Source organism: Balaenoptera musculus, chromosome 1 (assembly GCF_009873245.2).
Source record: "Balaenoptera musculus isolate JJ_BM4_2016_0621 chromosome 1, mBalMus1.pri.v3, whole genome shotgun sequence".
In the NCBI taxonomy this organism is placed as follows: domain Eukaryota; kingdom Metazoa; phylum Chordata; class Mammalia; order Artiodactyla; family Balaenopteridae; genus Balaenoptera; species Balaenoptera musculus.
Genome location: NC_045785.1, coordinates 151978821 through 151998523, shown reverse-complemented (window position 1 = coordinate 151998523; position 19703 = coordinate 151978821). Strand labels below are relative to the sequence as shown.

The 19703-nt window shown below is 40.3% G+C and overlaps 1 protein-coding gene across 7 annotated transcripts in view; it reads left to right on the top strand.

The window, feature by feature from the left end:
• Nucleotides 1–19703, top strand: part of DSTYK (dual serine/threonine and tyrosine protein kinase) — a 56801-nt gene that overhangs the window by 22630 nt on the left and 14468 nt on the right. For all 7 annotated transcript variants that reach the window (XM_036871733.1, XM_036871723.1, XM_036871714.1 and 4 more), the window contains 2 exons: nt 1984–2372; nt 15620–16289. In XM_036871733.1, the coding sequence (XP_036727628.1) occupies nt 1984–2372; nt 15620–16289 (1059 nt within the window). The remainder of the gene's footprint in view (nt 1–1983; nt 2373–15619; nt 16290–19703) is intronic.

Below are 19703 nucleotides of genomic sequence, written 5' to 3'. Positions count from 1 at the left end.
TCACTACTTGCTAAGTGGTCGCACAGCAATTGGCTGTGTCCCCTTGTTTTTAGATTGTATCAGTGGGTCAAAAATTAGACCAGTTGTCTGGTGTTTTACTCTCGCGCTTAGTAAATACCTTGCACACAATTGGGCACTCAGTTAACACTTTGCTTTCTCATCTCTGTCCCAAGAGAATAGATTTCCTGTTTCAGTGTCTCGTATCACTGGTTTACATGTGCTGGCCAGGTGATGTACTTATAGGCCGACATGAAAGGAAGGGCTTAATGAAATTCATAAAGGGGTGAAAACCAACTTCCTTAAATCTTTTGGTGGTGCCATTTGTGGGAGAGAAAAAGATTTGAGGATTTGAAATACTGAGTTTGAAGCAGGATAGGTAGAGTCTGAAGTAGGACAACCTCTTAAATGAATCAGGCCTCTCTTGCTTCAATTACATAAACAAAATGAACAGCTCATGGTTAAGTGACTAAAGCAAATACTGTTTCACTTGGTGCCACCCTAAATTTCAATTAAGATGTATGTATTTGGCTCCGAGATTGGACTTCTAACAGCCTAAGAACCGTGTGTCTGTGCCTTTCTGGACAAACACAAAGTTGCCTGAATCTTAGACTTGGGCAGGCATTGCCACTGAACAAGCTGGGGAGTGATCGAGTTCAGAATATGAGAGTTCTAGTCAACTAATTTCTGGTTCTTTTTCCCAAATAGATGTTCTCATACTTTAGGAAGACTTTTGTTTTCTCTCTTTTTAAAAAAAATTTTAATTTATTTTTTATTTTTATTTATTTATTTTTGGCTGCATTGGGTCTTCGTTGCTGCACGTGGGCTTTCTCTAGTTGCAGTGAGCGGGGGCTACTCTTCATTGCGGTGCACGGGCTTCTCATTGTGGTGGCTTCTCTTGTTGCGGAGCACGGGCTCTACGCACACGGGCTTCAGTAGTTGTGGCACACAGGCTCAGTAGTTGTGGCTCACGGGCTCTAGAGCACAGGCTTAGTAGTTGTGGCACACAGGGTTAGTTGCTCCGAGGGATGTGGGATCTTCCCGGACCAGGGCTCGAACTCATGTCACCTGCATTGGCAGGCAGATTCTTAATCACTGTGCCACCAGGGAAGTCCCTTGTTTTCTCTTGAGTATTATTTGATCTGTTTAGATGAGTGTGGTGTCCTGAAAGGATATTTCTGAGATGGATCACACCTCTGCCTAGATTTGCCTGGATTTTATCCTAACAGGTAGTTCTTTCCCTTTGTCTTATTCAGGGTCTTGTCCTCCATAAACTGAAAGAATGTGATTTGATTAGGAGATATTGATCTTAATTGAGCACCCAGTGTTTTAAGAAAACAGATGACTTGGCAGCTGGGATGCTGTCACCAGCCATCAGTGAAATGAACCAGAAAAGATTCTAGAGCTTATGCACACTTGAATAACATTTTATTTCAATACATGCGTATTTAAAGACTGGCTCATACATTTAGTTATAAAATATGTTATAAATGAGGAAAATAAGCTAAAACTGCATGTGGTAGAGTCATTTTAAAGGGCCTTTATATGTTCAAGTATTAGGTCTTGTGTCACAAGGAAGGTTTTCATTTTGATATATTCAGGTCTTGGATTCACATCCCAGTTAGTGTGGTCTTTTCTGGCTTTATCAATTTAATGATCTTGTACCTGAGTCCTTGTAAACTCCTTAGGCTGTCCCTCCACTGGTTGAAAAACGAGAGGGGAGGGTAGATCAGGTCACTGCCACCTTTCTGGATAGAAACAACTGTTCTGGGAATGAGCCAGAGAGGGGAATCCTGTTTGATATTTGAGGAACCTTTTCTGACTGGGATGTTTTCCTGGTATCTCCTTCAGCCAAGAGCTTCCTAGAAATTTCTTTTCTAGGAGCCTGACATCCTAATGGGATCTCCCTGGCAGTCTTTCCCTACCCCTCCTCACTCTTCTCTCTGTACTCCTTTCTCCTTCTCCACCCTCCCCTTCCCCAACCAGGCCAGCTGAGCTGCATTTCCTTCCCACCTAAGGAAGAGAAGTACCTCCAGCAGATTGTGGACTGCCTCCCCTGCATCTTGATCCTCGGCCAGGACTGTAATGTCAAGTGCCAGCTGTTGAACCTGCTCTTGGGGCTGCAGGTGCTTCCCACCACCAAGCTGGGCAGTGAGGAGAACTGTAAGCTTCGGCGCCTCCGCTTCACCTATGGGACTCAGACTCGGGTCAGCCTGGCACTCCCTGGCCAGTATGAACTAGTGCACACGCTGGTTGCTCACCAGGGCAACTGGGAGACCATCCCTGAGGAGGACCTGGAGGTCCAAGAGGACAGTGAGGATGCTGCCCATGTTTTAGCCGAACTGGAGGTGACGATGCACCATGCTCTCTTACAGGTACCAAACTCATATAGTTGCACAGATATATACCAGCTTTCCTTGTATTTGAGCTTTCTCAGAAAGTAATTTGGCAATATGTACTCTGGGCTCTGAGCATCAGCTGATAGAGTCAAAGGAACATGATCTAGGAAGTTGAAAACCAGACAAGGCTGTAGCAGTGCCCATCCCTGCCCCTGCTACCATGCTGCAAGGCCCTGGGCAATTTGCTTAATCCCTGTCTAAAATTGAAGGACTGTGGTACTTGCATCTCAATGTGCTTTGACAGAATTAGGATCAGGGTTAGAAATCCTTTTTTCATTTCTTAGCAGGAAGGTGTTGCTAGAATTGTCTCTAGCCATCCCTTTCTAAAAGGTGCACGTAAGATGATTAATGTTCTTATTTGAGTTGAGAACAAGTGAAGAACTTTTGAAGTTTTCCTTAGACCTGCCATTATTTACTAAGTGGGACAGATCATGTCTCCTACTTTCTAAGGGACTTCAGAACTTGAGGACAGGTCTGGCTCAATGTAAGGAGATATGGAGATCCTGTCATCTGAAGAATATCTTTGCTTTTCTCAAAGATATTCTTCCAACTCCCAAACAGAACACAGGTCTTGCGGCATCTCCTAAAAGATCATATTGTCTATCTGGTATTCAGATCTCCATTTAGGAAGGACTTGTCTCTTGTGCAGGGCTTCCCTTGCTACTGTATAGCTAGGACTGGGCTGTTTGATTAGGCCAAATGGGGATGAGCAGAGGACGTGACTATGTCGGGGGTCAGGAGCTGGTAGGAATAAAAGAATGCAGACATGCTCAAAACAGAGAGTCCATCACCATGGTTAGCTGTGCCAGGAAGGAAGGGCTAGTTTGGCAGGACTAGGAGAATGGTTTCTTCTTCTCTTCACCTACCCCTGTTCTAGAAGGCTTGATCTCTCAGTCAGTGAGTGAGTGCTTTGGTTGTGGCCTCGGCCTGTGATCCTCTAGAAGTAGAAACTGTCATCTCATTTCCTTCCAGAGTCCAGATTTCTTTTATCTCGATAAATGCTAGAGGGGGCTACGTATACCAGCCAGCATTTCCTCTCAGCTCAGTTTCAGTGGTGGCTTTCCTCTGTGTTCAGACTGGGAGCGTGCACTGCTTAGCTCCAGGACGATGTTAGAGTTCTTGGATAACTCTGACAGTAGCTCTGACAGTAGCTCTGACAGTGATCTTTGTTTATTGACTGAGCCTGCTCAGTTGACCCACAAACTTCTTCACAATTCATAAGTATTTGATCCATACACAATCTCTATAGTATTCTGTTCTGGTCTAGTTCCTTCAGTTTCCAATAGCTTGGTGGTTTTCAAACTTTTTTAGATTTTAATTCACTCTAAGAAATAACATTTTATTATCAGGACCCAGTACATATATACATGCATACATTTGAAATAAAGTTTCATGAGACAATACTTTTACTTCTTGCAAAACACACTGATATTTTCTTCTCTCTTCTATTTGACTTCCTTTTTTTAAAAAATGATGGTAGCAACCCAGTAAATTGATTATCTGACTTAATGTGTTGTGACCTGCAACTTAAAAAACACTGTTAAGTAGCTGAAATGACTGCTATTAGTTGGGTGGTGATTTTTCCTGTTCTTGCCTTTTATAAACAGTCTTGGAATGTGAACAAAGCCATCTGCAGGACAGGCACATTATTTGATTGATTTTTCTGTGTCCCTTCATTTTATTGGTTTTAATTTTTAATGCTCATTTACTTTTGTCCCATGAATTGAGGCGATAAAATAAAGTCACAGAAAAGAAAGTGAGAGTCATTTCCCAAGTGCATACCTGAGCACGTATCTTACTGGTGAGAGTTCCCAGCGCTGCTCCAGGTGTATGTAGTAAGCACTCAGACTGAGTTAACAGTTAAGGAGGCTACTTGGCTGGGAGGAAAGTTGAGATACCTAATCAACTTTCTCTCTGCACGGTTGAAATATATATTCTCTTTCTTGAGAAATATTCTTCTCTTTTCTTGTGGAATTCTCCAGCCTCTCATGTTCTGTCTCATGTGGTTTGTGAGGCTTCCTTAGCCAGTGTTTCTCCGGATCTGCTTTATACTCCAATGGTTTTGATGTGGAAACAGCATTTCTAACTTTAGAATCCCTTGATGCTGAGCCTCAGAGGGGCCTTAGCAGCCTTTGGGGCGCTCAGGCCCTGCTCTGTCACTATAGTCAGGCTCCTGTCTCCATTTAGTGTTTCAGGGATGCTCAGCTTACTGCTGGGAGCATTTCCTAACTACCTTGAAGATTCTCTGTGCCAGTGAGAAAGATCTTTTTTTGTTTAGCTCCAGTTATATTTAGGACCAGGGAGTTAGCTCTAAACAGCCCTTCCATTTGGTTTGTAAAGGGAGTGGTAAAGAAAGGAAACATTTAGCTAAAGGAAACCAAGATTGAAATAGGGGAAGTGAGATGTTCATTTTTAACTGTCAAATTATTAAAACAGAATTTCCCCTTACCCTCTTATACAATGGTCATTCTTCTAATATGTTACTTTAAAGGCCTCATAAATTAGCCATTTTCAATTTGTTCTGGAATAGGCCAGCTCACATGGAATACCACAGTATTCCCAGCTTTTTAGCTCTGGGTCCCCTGAGATTCTCAGTTCATAATTCAATAATAGAGGAATACTATCAAGCTGTTAGTTTCTGAAACCTCATTTAGTGTTAAAACATAGTCATTTTCCAGCTGGCAACACATTTTACCATTCACTATATTCACTAGTTCTGTCTTTTTTTTTAATTTATTTTTGGCGGCATCGTGTCTTTGTTGCTGCATGTGGACTAGTTCTGTCTTCATTTACATACTTCCCCTTCCTAACCTTCACCCCCTTTCTGGTACATACATCACCTCCTTTTCTTTTTTGTTCCTTTTACAAGTCTAGTGGAACACAGCTGTCTGCCTTAGAGTTGCCTCAGTCTGATGTGTGAGTGTGTATATGTTTTTCCCTATGAACACCTGTAAGAAAAGGAATAAAAAGAAGCAGAGATGACTAAACTTCTTCAGCCTAAGATGGGATTCCTGCAGCCTAGCAGTGGCATTTCATTTTCTGTGGCAGTTTCATAGCTCTCAGTTTTCTGCTCTAATCAATAGCCTGTTTATCCCTACCAGGTGTTTTCTGGCCCATTGGACAAACGTTCTTGTCACCTGGCAACCAGGCTGCCACACACTGTCATGGTTACTGGCTCATGGTGATGTCTGGTAGGGTATAGTTCAGGGAATTAAAGTAGATTAATGTTTCCAGGAAAGGTCTAATGAACTTGCAAATAAACTTTTTTTTTTTTTTACTACTTTGAGCTCTTAACCATTTGGAGTAGTAAAATTTTCTCTTTATAACCCTCAATCAGTAGCCATCAATGGAAATAATCTGTTTGTAATGTCATACAGACATTGATATTTTTATTTTTTAATTTTTAAAAATTAAAAGTTTTAAATTTGATTTATAATTTTTTAGTTGACTTACAGTGTTGTACAGCAAAGTGATTCAGTCATATATGTATATTTTTTCAAATTCTTTTCCATTATGGTTTACTACAGGATATTGAATATAGTTCTCTGTGCTATACAGTAGGATCTTGTTATTTATCTGTGTTATATATAGTTGTTTGTATCTGCTAATCCCAAACTCCTAATTTATCCCTCCCCCACCCTCTTTCCCCCTTGGTGACCAGAAATTTGTTTTCTTTGTCTGTGAGTCTGTTTATGTTTCATAAATAAGTTCATCTGTGTCATATTTTAGATTCCACATGTAAGTGATATCATATGGTATTTATCTTTCTGACTTACTTCACTTAGTATGATAATCTCTAGGTCCATCTATGTTGCTGCAAATGGCATTATTTAGTTCTTTTTTATGGCTGAGTAGTAGTCCATTGTGTATATGTACCACATCTTCTTTATCTATTCATCTGTCGATGGACACTTAGGTTGCTTCCATGTCTTGGCTATTGTAGATAGTGCTGCTATGAACATTGGGGTGCATGTATCTTTTCAAATTATAGTTTTCTTTGGATATATGCCCAGGAGTGGGATTGCTGGATCATATGGCAACTCTCTTTTTAGTTTTTTAAGGAACCTCCATACTGTTCTCCATAGTGGCTGTACTAATTTACATTCCCACCAACAGTGTAGGAGGGTTCTCTTTTTTCCACACTCTCTCCAGCATTTGTTATTTGTAGACTTTTTAATGATGGCCATTCTGACTGGTATGAGGTGGTACCTCATTACAGTTTTGTTTTGCTGTTGTGATCTATTTTATTCATTTATTTTTTAAAATTTTTATTGGAGTATAGTTGATTTACAATGTTGTGTTAGTTTCAGGTGTACAGCAAAGTGAATCAGTTATACATATATATCTCCACTCTTTTTTAGATTCTTTTCCCATATAGGTCATTACAGAGTAATGAGTAGAGTTCCCTGTGCTATACAGTAGGTCCTTATTAGTTATCTATTTTATATATAGTCGTGTGTATATGTCAATCCCAGTCTCCCAATTTATCTCTCCCCCCTTCTTCCCCCTCTGGTAACTATAAGTTTGTTTTCTATATCTGTGACTCTATTTCTGTTTTGTAAATAAGTTCAATTGTATCATTTTTTTAGATTCCACATATAAGTGATATCATATGATATTTGTCTTTCTCTGTCTGACTTACTTCACTCAGTATGACAATCTCTAGGACCATCCATGTTGCTGCAAATGGCATTATTATTATTATTTTTTTTTAAATTTATTTTATTTATTTTTATTTTTTTGGCTGTGTTGGGTCTTTGTTGCTGTGCACAGTCTTTCTCTAGTTGTGGCATGCAGGCTTCTTGTTGCGGTGGCTTCTCTTGTTGTGGAGCACAGGCTCTAGGCACACAGGCTTCAGTAGTTGCAGCACGCAGGCTCAGTAGTTGTGGCTCGTGGGCTCTAGAGCACAGGCTCAGTAATTGTGGCACACGGGCTTAATTGCTCCTCAGCATGTGGGATCTTCCCGGACCAGGGCTCGAACCTGTGACCCCTGCATTGGCAGGCGGATTCTTAACCACTGGGCCACCAGGGAAGCCCGCAAATGGCATTATTTTGGTTTTTTTTGTGGCCGAGTAATATTCCATTGTATATATGTACCATATCTTCTTTATCTATTCCTCTGTCGCCTCCTTATAGTTTTGACTTGCATTTCTCTAATAATTAGTGATGTTGAGCATCTTTTCATGTGCCTATTGGCCATCTGTATGTCTTCTTTGGAAAAATATTTAGATTTTCTGCCCATTTTTTGATTGGGTTGTTTGTTTTTTTGTTATGAGTTATACAAGCTGTTTATATATTTTGGAAATTAAGCCCTTGTCAGTCACATCATTTGCAAATATTTTCTCTCAGTCTGTAGGTTGTCTTTTCGTTTTGTTTATGCTTTCCTTTGCTGTGCAAGATCTTATAAGTTTGATTAGGTCCCATTTGTTTATTTTTGCTTTTATTTCTATTGCCTTGGGAGACTGACCTACCAGCTTTCCCAACACTACTTGCTGAAGAGACTGTCTTTTCTCCATTGTATACTCTTGCCTCCTTTGTCGGAGATTAATTGACCGTAGGTGTATGGGTTTATTTCTGGGCTCTCTATTCTGTTCCATTGATCCATACAGACACTGTTAGTTTTAATTTATCAGCAGTTAATACTTTCACAACCCCAAATCAAAGTATCTTACTAAAAATCACAAATTTATGCAAAATTGTAACCCCCAAATTTACTAAACATTGTTTGTTGCTAGAAAACTAGCTTCTCTCAATTTTTGTCTTGTTTTTGGTATTTGTTTTGGCGCCTTATGAAACTAAATTTATGTGTTGCTTACTTTTAGTTAGATGCCATGTCTTCTCTTGAATGTATCTAGATTGAAAGATAATAGTTGACTGGTAAAAAGTTGGAAAGAAGCTTGGGTGACTATCTTCAAGGTAAGCAGATACTTTTGTAAGGAGAGAGTATATAGAATTAGGTCAAAGATGGCCGTTTCTAAGGGAAAAGAAACAAAGTTGGGGTAATATGTATAAGAGAAATAATGCTATTCTAGAAATATAATTAAAGAAACCCTGATTTTATGGGGCAAAAAGAAAGGGGAACTAAAGTGATGTGTTAAAAAAGGATATGGGAAGTTCAGGAAAATGCTAAATTATAAGTTCCTTCCAGGCAGTAATTCTATGTTCTTTGAATTTAACATCGCTCTTGCCTTTCCCCTAACACACACTAACATACATAGTGAAATATAACCAATACATTGCTCTTTGCCAAGAAACCTGGTAATACTTTTAATAGGTTTATTGTACCTGTTAAGGATATATGTGGCTTAGAGGCAAGATTCTTTTAAAAATCCCTATGCTCACTATAGTAGCCTTGATCCCTCTTAAAAAGAACAGCTTAAAGCTGAGGCTATATTTTCTCAATTCACCACCACTGATTCATTTTTGGCCTTCTAAGATTAGCTCTTTGGGGGAAAATCTGGCAAGAGATTATGGTCTTAATCTGCCTCTTCTGTTTTCTCCCTTTTTAAGGATCCTATCTACCTCTTTCCTGCACCAAATGGCATCTCTTTCTGTTTTCACTATCTCAAAGATCTGTTTGTGTTTCCCTTTGGGTAATGGATGGTGGCCGTAGGGAATCCTCCCTGATTCAGAGATGCAGAGGTTGAAAGTACTGTCAGCAGGCAGAAATTCTGTTATTTGGGCAATTAAAAATATTTTCTTTTTGACTTCTTTTGCAGCATTGTTTCGTAGCAGAGCAGGGCTTTTACTTATAGCCAGTGTATACTTTTTAACATAGACAGTAGGACTGTTAGGGTCCCTGAAATCATCTTGTCCATCCTTTATTCTTCTTTCAGAACTTTCCTAACACCAGCCCAGACAGTTCCTGACACAGTGGACCTTCAGTTACTGTTTAAACACAGTCTTTGTAGTTAGGTGGGCCTGGACTTACATCCTGGCTTGGTTACTTAACTGTGTGACTATGGTGCTGGGGTGTCCCGCATTTGTAAAATAGAAGTAGTAATCTGTATCTTTTAGGACTGGTGTGAGGCTTAAATAAGAGACTAGATGTAAAGCATCTAGAACAGTGTCAGGCACTTAGTAAGGCTCCCTTTGAATGATTAATCAGTGTCCTTGAGAAGAGGATTTCCTATTCTCTCAGTCACCTGTCCGTTCTCTGACAGCCATCCATGGTGGAACTCCTTCCTTTTGTCAAACTTAAGTCCTTCTGGTTCCAGCTTACTTAGAGTTATTCTGCTCTAGTTAGAAGCAAAGTTCTTCATAATTATTATGAAGTGCTTTTGTAATAAAATGAAAGGAGAGATGTTATAAAAAAGGTAAAAAATACAAAAGTTAAAGTTATAAAGTTAAAAGGTAAAGTTTCCCCTTCTTCCTTCTTCTGCATTCTACTATGGTCTCTCTTGATGGGTCTAGTAAGTGATAAGAGAATAAAGCTTCACTTTCCTACTTTTATCTGTATATGTGGGTACCTGGATGTTTGAATATCCACAAGGTATTGAGTTGTCAAAAAAGTTCATTTGGTTTTAAGTAAAAATAAAAGACACGTTTTTCATTTTCACCAAGAATTTTATTAAACAATGTATTCCCTCACCGAACGAACTTTTTGGCCAACCCAATAGACTGCACAGACGCTATTCAGTACATTCTTGTCAACTTGTCTGTTATCTCATTCATCACAGTATGAAATCAGGTAGTTCTGATCCTTAAGGGCTTCATGCTTATGAGTTGAGACACAGAGCTAAAGCCTTCACTTTGGGCTGTTTGGGATTGTAAACATATTTCCACTTTTAGCATGATGGGCTCATGCTTTCTGTGGCTAGTTCAGGGCTTTGGTTGGGATTATGGTTTTTCCCAAGTCTTGTTATGGCCTCTGAGTTACCACTCCCTACTTTTTACTAGGTAGGGAGATGAGCTTATATTTGTTCTATGCTGACTGCTGGGGTAAAGCTCTGGGTTGACACAGTTGCTTGTGGCCTGTTGTATTCTAGAAAGCATCTCAGTCAGTCGCAGCTCCCCAGTGGAGAGTGTTTGGACCAAAAGTAAAGGGATTTTCTACAATGTAACAAGAAGAGGGAGGTATTTGCCTTAATATGTAATTGACATTTAAGAGTGATAGTTCAGAGAACTGTATAAAAATGAGGAAAAATCAATCCTGTGTAAAAACAGATGGGAAAAACCTCCCATTGCCCTGTGAGAGTGGGCATGGGAGGAGAATTGATAGTGACGATAGGTAGCATACAGAGACAGGGATTGGAGTCGAGTCTGTGTCAGTTGCTGGGCAAGGGCAGGACTCATATAGTTAGGTACTTCTCTTCTGTGTGATGTAATGAGGCTTCAGAACTATAGAGAAAGCAAAGATATTTATGACCTACCTGAGTATGTGATCATCTTCTGTTTGAACCATCAGTTAAGATAATCATCCTTACCTATCATTGAGTTTCGGTAATGTGCCATGAGCCATAGAGTAAGGAGTCCTCACCAGTAAGAGCCAATATTCTTAGGAAGTGGTCAGGCTTCAGTGATTGAGCCATTTCTTCTTGGCACTTAAGGTAGTGTCATTTTACATAAAAAACTTTTACGTAAAAAACAAAACCAGAGAGGTAAATTCTGGTGTTTGCAGAGTAGCAATCTCCTTTCTATTACATTCTCTTAGTCTTGCCAGAAAAATTGATGGTAATATATCAACTTATGTAGATTCGACAGATTTGTGCAGATGTATTCTAAAAGAGAAATCTCTTTAGGAATTTGCTGTGACTCAAAATGGGAATTATGGCATACTCTCATGATTCCCTGGGATTCTTCTTCCTTGATTGAGTTAGGAGCAAAATGCTTACTCACTGCTTCATTCTTGGAGTAGATGCAAATAGCAGTTCCAGATAAATGTGTGGGATATGGGTTAAAAATAGAAAATTTTATATATGATGATTGAAAGTGGTTTTGAGCAAGTAGTAAAGGCATCATTTATTCATCCAGTAATTGCACATTTATTTATTTATTTACTATTACTGTTTTTTTGGTCACGTCAAGCAGCAGGTGGGATCTTAGTTCCCCGACCAGGGATCGAACCCGCACCCCCTGCAGTGGAAGCACAGAGTCTTAACCACTGGACTACCAGGGAAGTCCAATTGCACATTTATTTATTGGATGCTCATTAAGTGCCAGACACTGTTCTAAGTGCCAGGAAGGAATACAGCCTTCCATGAAACAGTCTGAGGTCAGTCTTCCCTCTCAGGTGGCCATAATAGGGCCCAGAACAGGGCTCATCCTCTCTGTGAATTTTTTTTCACTCCCTGTCTCCAGGAGACAGTGCTGGCTTCCCTTTTTGTTTATAACTGTCAGGCATGAGTCATCCCTTTGCCGTGAGTATTGCAGAATCACATATCACATTCCAGTCTAATTTGTACTGCTGCCAGGGTCTCAGCCAGCAGCTCTTTTTGCCTGTCTTCCAACAGTCTTGATAGTCAGAACAGTGAGACCGACTGCACAAGTTAATTAACTGGGGAACGGAGAAGAGAGAGCATGGTACTTGTTTTCTATCCATTTTTGTTTAGTACAAGATGTATTTAGGAGTAGACAACTTCTTTCTAGGTGCCAATGTACCAGGCAGTACCTACCATCAGAATTCATTTTTGGGGAATTTTTAAAAATTGAAGTATAGTTGATATATAATATGTTACAGGTGTAAAACATAGTGATTCATAAGTTTTAAAGCTTATATTCCTTTATAGTTATTATAAAATATGGGCTATATTCCCTGTATTGTACAATATATCCATGTAGCTTATTTATTTTATACATAGTAGTTTGTACCTCATAACCCCTATCTTGCCCCTTGCTCCTTCCCTCTCCCCACTGGTAACCACTAGTTTGTTCTCTGTATCTGTGAGTCTGTTTCTTTTTTGTTATAGTCACTAGTTTGTTTTATTTTTTAGATTGCACATGTAAGTGATATCATACAGTATTTGTCTTTCTCTGTCTGACTAATTTCACTTAGCATAATGTTCTCCAAGTCCATCCATGTTACTGCAAATGGCCAAATTTCATTCTTTTTATGGCTGAGTAGTATTCCACTGTGTGTGTGTGTATATATATATATATATATATACCATATCTTCTTTATCCACTGAATCCATTTTTTTAAAAATGAATTTGCAACTATGAGCAAATAAAGTCAACTGTCCCTTACAAAGGATATTGGTTCTACAAATGGACTTGGCAGCTTTGGCTGATGGTTGTGTTACACACACAAAATGGTCCTTTGAGGAAAACCTGTAAGTTTATTTTAGAATTTTAAGAAAATCCATCAAATAAACAAGCAAACAAAATTCTTCCTGAAAACTTTCTAAACAACACTTAACTTTGGTTTTGAATATTTAGGCTTTCTTCCCTTAATATTTCTATAATAAGTTTGATTGATTTATACCTTTAAAAAGATATATACTTAAGACAGAAGCAATTTTTAAAATATTTTTAAAAACCACTGTCATCTATAATTGTCTTGTTATAAATTTTCAGTTCTTGGGATTCTCTTCTAGCCTATCTAATTATTATATGTAATTAAAGTGGTGGCATTTAGGGAATTGCATGTTGTACTCTAAACCCTAAAAGTTCTTACTTACCCACTTTTTGAATGTGCCTCATGAAGTGACTGATACTCCAGCAGTGTGACTCAGTGTAGTGAAGGGGCTTGTTTTGAGTAGCAGGGTGAGTGTCACATTAGTCTTCCAATCAGAAAACATTCCATGCAATTCGAGGCACACATGAAACAGCAAATTTCTTCTTGGCCTAGGCTTGGGTAGAAAGCACGTGGATTTATACAGTGTTTGCTCAAATTACAAATGCTGAGATGGTAAAAGCACTTTTAGCTTTAGGGAGTTCAAAGTGGCCAGCCAAATGAAAGTTCTGTGACCTACCTGAGAATAAAATTTATGAGTTCTTTGTTGAGGAAGAAGGTGAGACCTTTGTACTTTGCTGGAAATAGGAGAGCGCTGTCTCTCTCTCTCTCTCTCTTTCTGTGTCCTTCAACACACACACACACACACACACACACACACACCACACACTACAAGAAACAATAGGCTGGCATTTCCCAGCCCTTTCTTCCTTATCTGGAGGAGATCAAAAAGGAAAAGATCCCAGGTTTTGATTTTTAAAAATCTTTCATCAATAATACCTCTTGCTCAAAAAAGGAATAAAAACAGAGTATTAGTCTGAAAGAAAATAAACAAATTGCATATCTTAGATTTCAAATAAAGTAAATTTACAACATCTGATAACTGTTAAGAACACAGACTTGAGCAGATTTGTGTTGAGTTCTTTCATAACTCTTTAAAATGTACTAGAATTCTGCAAAGGATTGATTTTGAGTCTGCAGACTTTGGAGTTGGTGTGCCTGCAATGGTGATATAGGCACAAGTCTCCAGGTCAGCACTCAGGTCTGGAGTGCCAGGCAAAGTAGGCAATTTCAGAGATTTGGAGGAACCTACGCATGGATGGAAATACATGCTCTTAAGTGCTTCAAGATCCTTAGGAAAGAAGTAGAACAATAAAAAGAAACTACTAGCTAGGGAAAGGACCTGTGGAAAGTTGTTTCTAAACCAAAGATCATTCTTGAAACTCACTTTAGGCGTTGGGTTTATCAGTTATGATTGGTTTCCATCGTATGTAACAATCAGAAAAATAGGGGCTTGCTTAAGCAAGACAGAGGTTACTTTTTCTCCCTCATATAAATGAAGTCTAAAGCTAGGCAGTTGAGGGCTGGTGTGGCAGCTCTGTAGTCATCAGAGATCCAAGCTCCCTATTTCTTTCTTTTTTAAAAAATTAATTAATTAATTAATTAATTTATTTATTTTTGGCTGCATTGGGTCCTAGTTGCTGCGCGCAGGCTTTCCCCAGTTGTGGCTAGCGGGGGCCACTCCTCGTTGTGGTGCATGGACCTCTCATTGCAGTGGCCTTTCTTGTTGCGGAGCACAGGCTCTAGGCGCGCAGACCTCAGTAGCTGTGGCACGCAGGCTCAGTAGTTGTGGTGCATGGGCTTAGTTGCTCTGCGGCATGTGGGATCTTCCTGGATCAGGGCTTGAACCCGTGTCCCCTGCATTGGCAGGTGGATTCCCAACCACTGTGCCACAGAGAAGTCCCCCTATTTCTTTTTGCTTCATCATCCTCAGGGCTGGCTTCTACTCTCACGTTTGCCCAAGGACTGCAAGATGATCACTGCTGCTCTGTCTGTCACATCTGTGCTCCAAGCAAGAAGGGCAAGTCCAAAGGGTGTACTTACTAGTAGAATCAACCCTTTAAAGAGCTTTCCTGTTGCCCCACCTGTTATTGGCCACCCCTGTCTATAAAAGACATTGCCTTCCGAATAATGCAGAGGTTAAATATTGGATAGGCAAACCTTAGTGTCTGCCAGAGCAAGTGAGCATGAGCATAAAGGTATTACTAAGACTTAGGTGGCTAAGACTTTGGGATGCCTGCCAACTCCTAGAATAGGACAGTAATGTTTGGCAGATATAGCCTTTAGTTTGCTGCTTGATTGATTGATTCAACAAAGTTAAGGACTTACTCTGTACTAGGCACTGGAGTTATAGTAGTGAACAAGATAGACATGGTCCCTGTCCTCAAGGAGTTTATAGGCTAATGGGAAAAAATTAGGTTTTAAATAAATAAATTATAAATGTGTTGAACATTAAGAAAAGGAGAAGTAGAGAAGTGCTCGGGATTGTGTAATAGGAAAGACTCCCGAGGGGTATGACACGATGTATACATTGAGATTTAAAGGACCTTGGGAATTAGCCAGGTTAGAAAGATAGGGATGAGTTAGTCAGGTTAGAAAGAGGGGGAGGAATGTTCTAGGCAGATTCACTCCCAGTCTGTTAAGAGTTCTTTCTTCATCTACTATTTGTCTTATTTCTTCATCAGAGGGAATTAATGGGAGTTTCCAAAGCAACAAAAGGGACTAAATATTCTTTTTTATCTAAAATGGCTAAAAGGACTGCCATCCTTTCTACTTATTTGTTTTTTCACTCTCTCTAGACGAGTGCCTGCCTGCATAGGCTGCACCAGGGAGTCTTGGTAACCAAGGAAGGAGGTGGACAAATGATTGGGGCATACCGAAGTTCAGTTGCCCCATCATAGATCTGGATTTTGGTCTCAGTGTGGGACTTTGGGGAGGCAAGGATTGGTTCTGACCCTGAAGTGCTGATATGACCCCCTTCCCCTTCTAGGAAGTGGACATTGTGGTAGCACCGTGCCAAGGCCTCCGGCCCACAGTGGATGTTCTGGGTGACTTGGTGAATGATTTCTTGCCTGTGATAACCTATGCACTCCACAAAGATGAACTCTCTGAAAGGGATGAGCAAGAGCTTCAGGAAATCCGAAAGTATTTCTCCTTTCCCGTATTCTTTTTCAAAGTGCCGAAGCTGGGCTCGGAGATAATCAGCTCCTCCACCAGAAGAATGGAGAATGAAAGATCACCACTCCATCGCCAGCTAACTGACCTGGGCTATCTGAGCAGCAGTCACTGTAACTGTGGGACCCCCAGCCAGGACACCAAAGCTCAGAGCATGTTGGTGGAGCAAAGTGAGAAGCTGAGACACTTGAACACATTTTCTCACCAGGTGCTACAGACTCACCTGGTGGACGCAGCCAAGGCCCTGAACCTGGTGCACTGCCGCTGCCTCGACATCTTTATTAACCAGGCCTTTGACATGCAGCGGGACCTGCAGATTACTCCCAAACGTCTAGAATATACACGAAAAAAGGAGAATGAGTTGTACGAATCACTGATGAATATTGCCAACCGAAAGCAGGAGGAAATGAAGGACATGATCGTTGAGACGCTTAACACCATGAAGGAGGAACTTCTGGATGATGCTGCCGACATGGAGTTTAAAGGTAGGTCCTAGAGAACTTGATGGGGTGCGGGGACTACAGCATCCTCTAACTCTTTTCCAGCTGGAAGTTGAGTACATTAATTCTGAAGCCCAAAGGAACCTCAGGATCATCTCACCTACCCCCACTGTCATTAGCAGGAGCCCACCTTAAATCATTTAGCCAAGGTGGCCTCTCTTGTTCTGAGAGACCTTCCTGGAAGATTCCACCATCATTCCTTCCTAGGACTGTTAGTCCAGCTTTTGGTAAATTCATCCCAGTAGTGCTCTTTAGTCTCCAGTTTATATCTGTATCCCCTTGACCTTGATAAAACTGGAGAGGAGCTGCTTGAAGAATGTCACTAAGTCATGCTTTAACCCTGGCTCCTTTGGCATGGTCCATGCTTCTTTGTCGGTTCTTTTTTGTGTGTCATGGTCTCATTTTCTTTTCAGGCTGCTCCTGAGACCTAACTCAGAAGGATTTCCCAAAGTAGCGGTTTTAGCTTTTCTGACGTTCCCATTCTTCATGAATGACTGTTAACAAAACTGGGCCAAATGCTTAGTCTGGTCTTTTGGTGTCTGAGGTTTAGATGCTACGGACTTTGTATACTGACTTCTGCATGAACATTAGCTCTACTACCTATTAATTAAAGTACGTGGTTTGCAAGTTACCCTTTAGGTTCTCAGTCATGGCTATGCATCCAAATAACCTGGGAGGCTTTTTGAAAATGTAGATGCTTGAGACCATTAAAGACCACTCCAGACCTACTAATCAGCATTTCTGACATGGGACCTAGCATCAGTTTTTTGTTTTTGTTTTTTTCTAAAACAACCTCCCTAGGTGGATTCTGCTTATTGCCATTTTCTAGATGAGGAAACTCAGGCTTAGACAGGTTAAGTAGTTTGCTCAAGGTCACACAGCTACTAAATAGTAGAGGCAGAATTTGAATCTAGACAGTCTGATTCCTGAGCCCATACTCTTAATTTCCATGCTTTACTGCTTCCTAATCTGTTCCCAGTTACCGATGCTACCATCTTCCTGGGAACCAGCTTCAAAACCTCAGCATGGGGACTTCCCTGGTGGTCCAGTGGTTAAGACTCCGCGCTTCCAATGCACGGGGCATGGGTTTGATCCCTGGTCAGGGAGCTAAGATCCCATGTGCCACGTGGCTCGGCCAAATAAAAAAAATAAAAATAAAAAAATTTTTTAAAGTAAAAAAAAGCCTTAAACAAACAAACAAAAACCTCAGCATGGTCTTTAACTGTTTTCTTTCTCTCGTCCCCGTAACCAGTCAGTCGCCAAGTCCTGCTGAGTCTTCTTCCCTATTTCATATATACCTTTGCTTCTCTATTCCTTCCTCTTTAGTCTAACTGAACTATTGTTACCTGACTGATCTCACTGACATCTTTCTCTCCTTTCTCCAGTTCATCTTTACTGGCTCTATTTCTACAGACTGAGTTAAGACTCCTTAGCCTAGTATTCAAGATCTTCCAAAGCCTAGCCATTTCCAACTTTCTCAGTCTTGTTTCCCACTATGCACCTTCCTGTAATTTCTTTTTTGGTTGGTCTCAACTGCTTCCTGTCCTCTGCATGCTTCCTTTACTTTTTTTTTTTTTTTTGCTTATGCCCTGCCCTAAACCTGAATGTCTTTTGTTTGTGAATTTTCAAATCCTACGTACCCTTCAAGGCCTCTTCCAAACAACATTTTTCATGAAGTTGTCTTTAATTTTCTTAGCTAATAATGATCGCAGTTCATCTGGACTCCCATAGAATTTCATCTGGAACTGAAATTTCTGGTGTATTTCACTTTTTTATCTTATTATTATATTTATGTTCCTCTATTTTCTAAAATCCTAGAAATGAAGAACAGGATCTGGGTCTTTATTCATCACTATATCCCTTGCAGCAAATAACAGAGTCTGTGTATAGTACATCTTTGGAAAATGAATGAGTGTGTGAGTGATGGTATATGTTTGTCACACTTATAGATACAAAGGAAATATACTTTAGCAAGCATAGGATGCTTGATTTCTTATCGGTCTTTCTAAAGATGAACAAAGGCAAATGGCGAATTCCCATTGTAGGGAGGAGTTGCTGAGAAGTGCTCACTTGCAGTGGAAATCCTAGGAAATCTTCTGAATGTTTAATTTAATTCAGTGCCTGAGTAAAAGACCCTGGAGCATCAATGCCAGCATCAGAGTAGACATGATAAAGGGTTGTCAGGGCAGGTAGGTGGAGCAGTCAATGAAACATTTGATTGTCTATCATGTACCAGGTATACCATGTTTGGTACCTGGGACACAGTGGTTAGCTCAGATGTGGAGTAACTGGGAACAAGTAGATCAAATGTCTGGCTCTGTTAACTACATCGTGGACTTGTGGTTCTACTTACCTAGTTGGCTACATCTTAGACAGGACTTACGTGCTGCTTCTTACCTTGTTCTAATACATTCTGGGTATCCTTGAGGCAATGACAAGTAGATTTAGAAGAGAGCTGCCACATATCCTATGGAGCCAGATTTTTATTACTGATTTTTGTTTCTTTTAAAATAAAGGTAATGCATGCACACTAGGTATCATGACATACATACTTTATAAATTATTTATATTTTGAAAAGATAATACCTAGAAACATGGTACTTTACTCAAAGATAAAAAGATACTGTCTCCTAGTCATCTAGTTTTCCTCTATATGTTCTTCTGCCCTTGCTTTTTCACTTATCCCATATCTTAGAGATTTCTCCATAGATGTGCAGAGAAATTTATCTTCTTCTAAAGGATATACCTTAATTTATTTAACTGTTCCTCTACTGCTGGATATATAGGCTGTTTCTTGGTTTCTTTTTTTTTAAAATAAATTTATTTATTTTATTTATTTATTTTTGGCTGCATTGGGTCTTTGTTGCTGCGTGCGGGCTCTCTCTAGTTGCGGCGAGGGGGGCCACTCTTCGTTGTGGTGCATGGGCCTCTCATTGCAGTGGTCTCTCCTGTTGCGGAGCACGGGCTCCAGGCGCACAGACCTCAGCAGTTGTAGCACGCGGGCTCAGTAGTTGTGGCTCGTGGGCTCCACAGCGCAGGCTCAGTAGTTGTGGCTCACGGGCCCAGCTGCTTCACGGCCATGTGGGATCGTCCCGGAGCAGGGCTCGAACCTGGGTTTCCTGCATTGGCAGGCGGATTCTTATCCACTGCACCACCAGGGAAGCCCCTTTCTTCCTTCCTTTCTTCCTTTCCTTCCTCCCTTCTTTTCCTCCCTCCCTCCCTCCTTTCTTTCCTTCTTTCCTTCCTTCCTTCCTTCTTTCTCTTTCTTTTTCTTTCTTTCTTTCTTTCTTTCTTTTTCTTTCTTTCTCCTTCTTTTTCTTTCTTTCTTAGAGTATACTGCATTGATCATCATTGTGCATGCATATATTTGAGACTTGTAAGGGTATATTTCTAGAAAAG